The sequence below is a fragment of the Tripterygium wilfordii genome, chromosome 7, assembly GCF_013401445.1.
Source record: "Tripterygium wilfordii isolate XIE 37 chromosome 7, ASM1340144v1, whole genome shotgun sequence".
Taxonomy (NCBI): Eukaryota; Viridiplantae; Streptophyta; class Magnoliopsida; order Celastrales; family Celastraceae; genus Tripterygium; species Tripterygium wilfordii.
In genome coordinates, this window is record NC_052238.1 from 1475465 (window position 1) to 1486053 (window position 10589).

Genomic DNA, 10589 nt, shown 5'->3' on the forward strand with positions numbered 1-10589 from the left:
TGTGGGCCTCTGAACTCTTTAACTAAGTTTTGTCGTATATGATTTGGTTTCGTTTCAATACCAAGTACATAACCTATCGGTCCGATGTAACTTGGGCCTGACTTTTGTGGATGTACGGCCTTTCCGTTAAGTGTCTCGTAAGGGCAAAATCGTTCACACGGCTAGACCACCTAATTTGAATTTGGTTATCAGTCTAATTGCATTTAGTCCTCATAAATCCCATCAAAAGACGACTCATTAATTGCATTCGAGTCAATTTTTCAATGTTGTCTACTGTTAGGGTAATAGGGGGCATGTGGTGGGGTAGGATTTCACATAATGTTGTTTCGCACCACAATTTGGCTTTAAATATGGTAACCTATGATATCACCGTAACTAGCAGATCACAAGTTCTTGCGGCCCATAATGGGCTGAACAGATAAAGGCCCGTAGATAACTAGGCCCAATCCGTTGATATTTGGGTTGGGCCAAGACACCTCAGTTTGTGCAGCATTTAGTAATTCACTAATTTTCAAATAAATCATGGGTACTAAATCATATACATTATAGTTTTTTTTTTTTGAAAGGATATACATTATAGTTATAAACACAATAACATGTAAAAACTTTAACAAGTTACGCACTAAGAAACAGCATTACCAGTCGACACTGCGTCTGATTCTAATGAACTTTGGATTCGGGTCCTATGAGGCATTTCTATTTGCACTACAGAGTGGGAAATAATAGGAGGGTTAAACTCATCTTGAGCATGTTCAACAATCTCATGAGTATGGCCAGTAGAACTTTCTAAAGGAAAAGTTGGTGCTAAATTAGAATGCAAGGAGGTTTCACGGGGACTAATGCTTCTAACGCTGGAATCTATCGGAGATGAAGATCCGTGACCAGGTCGTGATGATAAGGATCCTTGTTTCTTTCGTTTTCCTTTCGCCCTAGCATGCCACGCCTTTATTGTATTTGCTGTTTGTTCTTCTAGCACGGCACTCTTGAATTGTGACCCCATCTAGGCAGAGCCCAAAATGTACACATATAAATAAGTACATGGACAAAAGCATGTCTTTGTAGCTGTCGTTTTTCTAATGAATTTTCTTCTCAAAAAAAAAAAAAAAAAAAAAATATATATATATATATATATATATATATATATATATAGAGAGAGAGAGAGAGAGAGAGAGAGAGAGAGCTATAGAGGGGTATTATATATCTACCTGGGTTACAAGGGCATATAAGGGAAGAGTAATGTAACTGCAGAGGATTTGGACTGTCACCCTGATGAGATTTCCAATATGATACAATTAACGATATGAATGAAATTGGATTAAAGTAAAATTAGAGAATGGTACCTAGTACTTACGCCAAGACAACCCTGATAATGACGATATCTTTATGTTCATGGTAGCAAGATTTGATCCCAAATTGCAACTGAAAGAAAACAGACCGTTGATATTCAAAAGTATTACACTTTGTTTACAGCTAATTCATACAATGTAAACGAAAGCGCAATACCAGGAGCAATAAAAAAAACCCAAAGAAATCATTCTTACCGTAACCCAAACAAAGAATGCAAGCTCAAACGCATTCTGGAAAAAAAAAATGAAGAATCAATTAGTTTAAGGTCACTAGCACAATAAAAGATTTTAGTAGATAGAATGTAAAATTTGGTAACGGAGCTGAACACTACCATAAACAAAGTATAATGCAAGAGAGTCAGGACAAACTTGGGATGTCTGAACCAGAACAGATTGTCATTTGGTTCCACTAGAAGGGCTCCTTTGATCACACTGTTCTGATCTTTTATTTGCAGAGCCATTTCTGCCACCACAACTTCCAGTTTGGTTCCAACAACTAGCACTATCTGTAAATATCTTGCTATCAGTGAAACCACATGCTGAACGTACAAGTTTTAATAACTCACTACACATTACTGAATGCTGATTAAATTCTTATTATTTCAGTTAAAACTTACAAAAAGTGGGAGAAATGACACCCATAAATAGACACGCCACCCTGTAAAAGTTCATTTGAGAAAACCATTAATAAGTAACCACGGACATCTGGTCAATATATAGTTTGCATGTGTGTCCTCACCATGGACGTCGACAAGCATGAAGATGACCATCAGGAACCACATGAATGGACTGCCAGTTAACAATTATGAAGCAGAACTAATTAATCACACTTATTGTACATATTTGTGAATGTAGATTGGGAGAAAGGGATACAATTCTCAACCTGATACCAACTACGGTTTTGAAATCATCTTCAAGGGATCGTTGAATGTACTTTCGGAAATCAAAGGAGCTATCTGGAGATAAATGGGCCTAAACAAAATAATTAAAGAGAGAGATTCTTTTAGCTAACTGAAATTCATTTTTATGAGAAGGTACAGCTGCTGCTTGTTTAAGAATCTATCTGTTCCTTGTAGAAACTAAAGATGAATTGAGATGCTCACTGAAAGAAAACCAAGACGCAGAGTAAGGTAGTCAACTTTTGCCACTGAATTGAAGAACTGCCTGAAAAAGCATTTCTGAAAATATATAGGAACGCCATGAGAGCCACAAAAGCAAGTATTGACACAGATAATAAAGAAACAAATATTTTAGTGCAATTAATCTATCAATAGAAACCAAGAAAATTGACTTACAACCCATAGCTGTAGTGTTGTTCTTGTACAAGAGTTCATATGCCGACGACCAAAAGTCGTTTGTCTTGTGAATCTAAACCTATTTGGATCTAAAAACAGGAGAATCGAATTCAGAAATAATAGGAATATGATTACTAGCAATAAAATAAGTGGTCACTGGATAACATTTATCAAACATTAACAAAGAATGCCAGACAAAGTTGATCTAACTTCAAAAAAGGGGATGAAAACAGAGCCTTGTTCCTTTTTAGGATAAATTATTCAAGTTACAAATTATTAGATAATTTATTTTCGTGCACCATATAAGCTCCAACAACGAGTAAATGCCCCTAATGTCTTAGCTTATTAATATAAACTAGTGTTAGCTTTAAAAATATCACCAAACATATCACAGTTTATTTAAAAGCTTATAACCTATCTTATTTTTCCAAAAATATAAGTTCTACCAAACAGACTCTTAATCATGACTAATTATCAGCAATGCTATATGTTGACAATTTAAGATAGTTGTTAAACACGGTGAAAGGTAAAGCGCAAATTTTTTTATGCACACCAGACAGGCAATTCTTCAAACACATGGTGTGCAATGTCACAACTGAACAAATTCACCCAAAACACCAACGGCAATCTAACAAACTACCACAAGTATAAAAGAAAACATGGAGAATCTACTCTGCAGTGGATTGAACGGGTTATGGAATCAGTCCAATGAAGGATGGAGGATCTACTCTCCAATGGATTGAGCAAAATGCATATCTCGGGAGTCCGTATATTACCATTAGCGGCTTGGTATTCCACAGTCCGAGTCTCTCTCTCCCAAGCTTTCCAACGCCTCATCTACGAAAGTTGATATGAAATCAAGTGTCCAATACATGACAAAAACTTGCAAAATATTTAATAAAATCGTAAATTCCACGAAGTTTGGTATGCAATTCGTTATCATTGGATTTTCAGTTAATGCGAGTCCAGGACAAGTGACGTTTTATTGGACTACCGACTACGGTTACGGTCCCTTCACGCACCACAGTCACAGGTCCAGTCCACAACTGCCTCATAAGGCCCAATTAAACCATATGCCAAGAAGTCAAATTTTCTAGAAGGTCAAAGCTAGCCCCACTAATAATACATTTTGGAGCCAAAAAAAAAAAAGAAGAAAAAGATAAGGAAAATATCAAATATGGATGTGTGTAGTTGTGTACCTTAATCCTTCCTAAAGCCATGGTAAGAACACTATACACAATTTGCATTACAGCTATCACAAAGATGAAAATGCTAAGCTGGTTGAGCCCTTGCTTTGATATCAGAGATGTCATTCCCTGAAAAATTTAAATAGAAATTATCAGTATAAAAGCTTAGAGCCTTGGACACAATCATTATAAACATTATAAGAACCACCAGATTAAACCTTGGAATCACAGTAATCGTAGGAAGATCCAGTCGTTCGAACAGCCAATCTTCGTTCTTCTAATGAGACTCCAAGTGCTTTTGTTGTTTTGGTGGTCAATTGTTGACCGCAGGGCAGCATAGTGTTTGCAATCTTGATCGGTATACATATTTTGATTATGTAGTATTGAGTGAATGTCAGAATCAGAGACATGAATCCCAACACAATAAGGACTGCAGAAAATACAGCTTTTCAGATATAACATGCGAGGCACCCCCAAGACCGTAGTCTTTTTCTTTGTTCTTTGGTAATCGAGAACAATATGGCCAAACAGACCCCGCACGCACAATTTGTAGACAGATAAATTGGGTCGAGATCTAGCGCGAAACCAAACGGACACAAAGAAAACAGGACACAAAATTCAAACTTACCTGACTTAAGCTTCTCCACAGCTTCAAACAAGGCAGTCTTCCTGTTTTTCCTGAGCCACTGCATTCAATTTTATAGTATAAACTGATTTGGCTTATTTAGAAAGAAATCCTTGCATACGATGAGCAATCCACTTACACAGCTGAGGCGATGAATCAAATGTTCAATAAAAATGGACAAGGCTACGAAGACGAAGCAAACTGTTGCAAGCGCCCAAGTGGGAGTATCTTGTAAAGAGCGAGAGGCGGTTGATCCTCCTCTGGTAGCCATCTTTGCCTGCTAGTTCTCTGTTGCAAGCAGGACCAATATGTAAGGAGACGAGGAGGAACTGATGAATTGCGTATTGGGTTGTAATTCAAGGAAGCAAGTGATCTTCATAAATCTAAAGAAGAACAAGATTTTCAATATAATAAAGCAGACTCTGGCTAGAGAAGAAGTCTTCGCAACAAACACTGGTGTAGGTTGCATCTGTCTGGTTTGACGATGTGTAACTTTGTTAAATAATTATGAATGTTTAATGTTTTGGGTCGTCAACGCCAGGGGTGGAGTCAGGATTTTTGTTTAGGGGGAGAAAAAGTTGACGGGAGTTCAGGACAATGTCCCCGAAAATTTGTTATGACTATTTATTAAAAAATTTACTAATTTCTCATTGATCTCTTATATGAGCGTTTATCTATCAATATTTATTGTATCATATGAATGTGTTACAATTAACCATACATATTATATAGTCATTAGAATAAATATTTGGTAATATACACAACTATATATATACTGTATAAAGAGTTTTTCTAAAAATTTAAGGGGCTAGTGAGGAGAAATATATATATTTAGAAAACTTTATAGTTTATATCACATTATAAATATTATATATTTTATATATGTAAGCAAATACATGTATTGTTAATATCATATTATAAATATTATATATATATGTTGAAACAATATTTTATATGAATATGTGTGTCTATATATATATACTATAAAAATCCAAAATTTTAGTCGGCAGTGGCCCCCTTGCCCCTTTGGCTCCGCCACTGATCAAGACAGACTAACATAAATGCTTTGTCCAGATATGTAGTACTTTGTTCTCAAGAATTGTAAAAATCTCATATTAAATATTAATCCTTCCTCTCATTTCTTGATGGTTTTTCCTTGGGGTTAATTATTAAAATGTGATGATCCAATAAAAATAAAATGATGTTCTTCGATATTTCCACGGAATCCGTAAATTCAAATAAAACAATATCGTTCGATTTGTATAATGACAGTTATTAGGACTTAGGACCCGTCTAAATTCTAATGTCTATGGTATGCATGATGAATTGATGCATCCCACCCTATTGGGATAGGGACTGCAATCTATATAGGCCAAGCTTTATTAAAGTTCAAACACATTTAGTGGAGTTTGTTGACAGAGGCGTACACCATTCATTTCCAAGTTTCTGTATACCTACTTTACACGCAAGGGTGGACTCTGGTTTGGGCAAGGGTGGGCATTTGCCCATCTGACATTTTGAATGTTTTTACCAACTTTATATTTTTTTTACCAATTTTATCAAATTGCCCACCCTGACTTGCTGGTAATGTCATCTTTTTTGTCTCTTTTGGGTTTTATTTATAATTTGCTTTTGTTTGCATGAGAGGAATAGTGCATTACGGGAAACAATGTAGTCTGGAGCTCGTTTAGTCTATGAAATTGAGAGCCAGTTTGACTATTACAATCTTACAGCGTCAAAATACACAACTGGTGGCTTGAAATTGAGAGAAGCTGTCTGCTTTAGACCAATTTTATCCAAAAAAACTTCATTAATTCAGAGTTGCTTTGACACTTTCAAATCAATTTGATAATTTTGTTATTATATGTGTTGTAGCGTTGATTTCTCATAACTAAAATAAACTATCGATCTCAAGCAATACTCAGATTTCTATACATTTTGACTTTGTATCTATCGCGTAATTACTGCCTTCACTGAGTAACTCCTGCCTTAAAAAAGTCCATATTTCCTTGTCATGATATCATGATTATTGACTGTTATGGGTGGCTATTACAATATATGACTAAACGAAACTGAAGAACCAATTAAATTATTAAATATAAAAGACAGCGGAAGTGCAAAATCGTTCTCCGCAAATGTTGGATGTTTGATTTTGATAATTATTCATGGACACTGGCCAAATATAAAAACAATCACAATGGTAATTTTTGTTAGGGACAACAAAATTGATCGAGAGACATATTTTGTTGATGTGGATGAGACAACAAAATTTATTGGTATAAATAGTGTAAATTTACTGACTTGATTTTTGGTGAAATAGAGGTGAGACCCAATATTGATTTTTGTGTATTTGTGAGTAGTAAATGATATGAGTCCCAAATGAAACCAACAAATAGACAAACATAAGTCCTTGCCTACATATTGTTCCCAATAAAATGGGACCATCAAAATGGCCTTGTTGTGCCAATATTTTAGTCCATGCTCCAACAAAATAACACCCATATCCCAACAAAATGGCATTGTTGTGGTTGCTCTAAGGCTGCCAGTTCCAGGTCTATGCAGCAACTGCTTATCTTTCACTAATTATATAACTACCAAGCTTTTATTCTATTTAAACCAGATCCACAACAACAAACAGTGTTGACCAATCTAGAGGATCTCTAGCCTGATTGAATCTCTGCTTACATAATAAGATCATAAAAATATATATGTGTTAGTAAACACTAATGGACTCTATTGCCCAACCTTGATTATCGTTTGCAAGATATTGTCCGTTTTACTAAGTTCAATTTCAAATCTAACCCATCAACAAACAGTGTTGACAGATTACGTTATTTTGTTAATTAATATATGATAGTTGATTGTGATTTTCATGCACCTTACTTTATTTAATGGAATATTCACTAAAACAGGTCAGTCTACTCTATTCTCAAATACAAGATGGAATAAAAGTTTAAAGATGTTCGAGAACTCCTTCGGTAGATATTGCCCAGGCCAGTCATTACCCCAAGTATTGTTCGCTAAATCGCTATACGCTGACATTTTCAATACGAGACGGCTTCAAATGTCTCTCTTTGATCGACTCCCCTACATGTACATTGACATGATCGCAACTGCTGCTGCTGGTTTCACTTGACTGGCAACAGCTTTTGAGTTGGAGAACGCATAGAGTTTGAGATTTTATTTGAGGATTGGCGCAACAGGTGGGGCTCTAAGCGAATTGGCCAACAACTGAATCGAATCAAATGACAAATGTAAATCAGCGGCCCACAGAACTTGGTTATTTTGAAGCCACGGCTCAAATTGTTTTTAAACCCAGCCTGATAGTTCACTTTGAAAGTTTGTCAAGACCGCATTAAGTCCTGTTAACATTTAGGATCTTAGGGTTAGCCCAAGTAAGCCCATGTGAAGTTTCTCAATCCCCATATTATTTTCATTGTGCAAAATACAAAATAATAATTTAATAGTCGGGTATGACAGTGATTAGGGCTGACCAAAAAAAGCGAGTCAAACAGAACCAATCGTCAAACTGATCAATTGATCGGTTATTGTTAAACATATGTTAGTGAGGACTGACCGAAAAATAAATAAAAAAATCGACCAAACCACTAATAACCTACTGATTGGTTGGTTAAATTTATGTCAAAAAATCTGGAAAAAAAAAACGACCGTTGACACTTCTTATTTAGTTGTTAATTAATTTCAATTTGTTCTAAATAAGTGTGGTCGAAAATAGGATTCCATATTTAACTTCATAGACAAATTGCATTGCATTGATCGGGAAAGTTCGTAATGAGTATGAGGATGAGAACCAAAAAGCGAGTTATTTATAAGTCAATTATGAGGAATATACATCTCCTTAGAGCATCCACAATGGGATGATTTTGAAGTACTTGATATGATACTTTCTTGATAAGTTAAGTGCTAGATGTTCACAATGGATATAATGGAGTGTATTTTAAGTACTTGAAATGTTACTTTTTTCATAAGTATAGCGCTACATGCACACAATGGGTGAAAAATGACGTTTGAAAATTTAGTTGTGGAAAAATGATACTTGAGAGTTGGAGTATGTATATAGTTGATGAATAGTGAAGAGAGAGATGATAAAAAGGAAGAAAGAGGTGATGAAAAGGAAGAGAGAGATGATAAAAAGGAAGAAAGAGAAGATGAAAAGGAAGAGAGAGATATGAAAAGGAAGAAAGAGATGATAAAAAAGAATAGAGAGAAAATAGAGAAAGTGAGTATGGAGTGTTGGAATGTATGAAGTGTTGATGAATAGTGTATATTGTTAGATTTAATCATCCAATTAAATTGTGCCACGTAGGATAAAGGAGGAGAGAGAGAATAATTTTGAAGTGCTTGATATTTCAAGCATCACTGTAGATGCTCTTAGGCCTCGAGAATATTCAAACAAACTTGACTTGGGAGGAAATGGACCAACATCTCTCAAGTAATGTAAAATCAAAATTAAATACAACAGACTGATTAGTCGTTCAACCCTTATATTATCAATCAGTACTATATATGGGGCCATCGTCATGTCAACTTTCTGGACTTTTCCGTGTGAAATTGGAACGCATTAACTAAATAGAAGAAACAAGGGCATGCTGTCAGTGACTTCAAGTCTTCTTAGTTACTTCCTCAAGTTGCACAAGATGACTGACTAGCTAGCTAGCATGCATGGTTGGTTTCCTTTAGGATAATGATTGAGACCAAATCAAATTACCAATATCCAGCAATGACTTCGTATGGGGACGGGAGACGTTAAGAGGTTCCCCTATGGACGGAGAAGCGCTCCATACATACATAATTAGAATCAGAAGGCGCTAATCTATCTAGTGCAGCCAGCATCAGCTACCTTGTTATTTGCTCTAGGAATAAATAAAAACTGGCATATCATTGTACCCAACAATAACATGATATCCTCCAAAATAAAATTTAACCAAGTAAGAGATCCAATCCTAAGAGCCGAGTCAACATCAAAGGCATTACCTTTCAAAATATTCACCAAAACGTCTGCCTGTGCCCGAGTTGGACCCCGAATTGAAATGCAGCTAGGGCAAGGGCTCTCTATTGTCATAGGGTTGGTGGGAACATCTTTCATTATTTTTTTTTTGGGGTTCACACAATATTCATTCGGGCAGTTGATCGAGTAATATAATCGAGAACTTGTCGATAGACACGCCACACTATGTTGAAAATGTTTTCAAGTGTCTAAATTAGAGGAATAAAGGCGCCTTACGGGATCCGATATCGCCATATCGGAATTGAATTTTAGTATCCAATAATTACAAGTACATAAAAATCACGTGTAAATATCAAAATAATAGGTTTTTTTTTTCTTTTTGTGCAGTCAATATTGAAACGGAACCTTATTAGAAACATTGGATATACAAATAAGAATAAGAATATTAATTTAAAAAAATGGCGGTCATGTATATGCATAAGACTAGCTAATTAATCTTAAATTTGTAGCGTGACGTTGATTACGTAATCATGTTCAAATATTCTTCTTCTTTACAAATAAAGTCCAATAATGACACAAAAAGGAATAGATGGTCGAGTTTATATGACGAAACTTAACATATTATTGAAAGATAATGTACCTACTATGTCATAGCTAGGTCAAGTTTCTCTGCAATCTGTCTTCTACTGTTCCCTGCAATCTAAGTCCAAACTCCAAGCACATGAACGATATTATTCATTTTGTGTATCAAATCCCCACATCTTTATTCTTCATGAACCGTCATCATTGGTCATTAGGCTCAAAAAACGCGTCTTTTGTGAGAGGTGATTGAACTTTATTTATACATTACTCGGTTGAGTTATGTCAATCCTAATCCGATATAATATATTAGTCTTCACACAAGACAAGTATGCTAAATAACTTTTTCAGGTGGACAATTTATGCCTAAACAGCTCTATTTGGACGGTTATAACAAGTTCAGTTCATATGCAGATTTAATGACTGAATACTGGGTCTAATATGGATAGCTTTTCAAATATTTATTATACAAGACTGTATCTATATGGACACACATTCAACGTAAGAAACCATTTGAAAATTGAAATGACGTACAAGTTCGAGTGTTTGACGTCTTTATTTACCTAATAGCGTGTATCCTTATGTTCG

General features: G+C 35.4%; 1 protein-coding gene across 2 annotated transcripts; it reads right to left on the reverse strand.

Moving 5' to 3' along the window:
* Window positions 1-500: 500 nt before the first annotated feature.
* On the reverse strand, window positions 501-4926 carry LOC120002023 (MLO-like protein 3). Of its 2 annotated transcripts, none has more exons than XM_038850571.1 (15): window positions 4593-4921; window positions 4457-4514; window positions 4047-4258; window positions 3841-3957; window positions 3418-3478; window positions 2642-2730; window positions 2450-2524; window positions 2230-2318; window positions 2086-2135; window positions 1964-2004; window positions 1679-1852; window positions 1542-1577; window positions 1352-1419; window positions 1206-1266; window positions 501-1000 (listed from the first exon to the last, which is right to left on the reverse strand). In XM_038850571.1, exons 1-15 carry the CDS (start codon window positions 4722-4724, stop codon window positions 623-625), a joined length of 1641 nt encoding a protein of 546 aa, XP_038706499.1. In that variant the 5' UTR covers window positions 4725-4921; the 3' UTR covers window positions 501-622. The 2 variants fall into 2 exon arrangements, 1 of the variants encoding a protein (XP_038706499.1); XR_005469083.1 differs by having other exon boundaries at window positions 922-1000; window positions 1716-1852; window positions 4593-4926.
* Between the last annotated feature and the right edge of the window lie 5663 nt (window positions 4927-10589).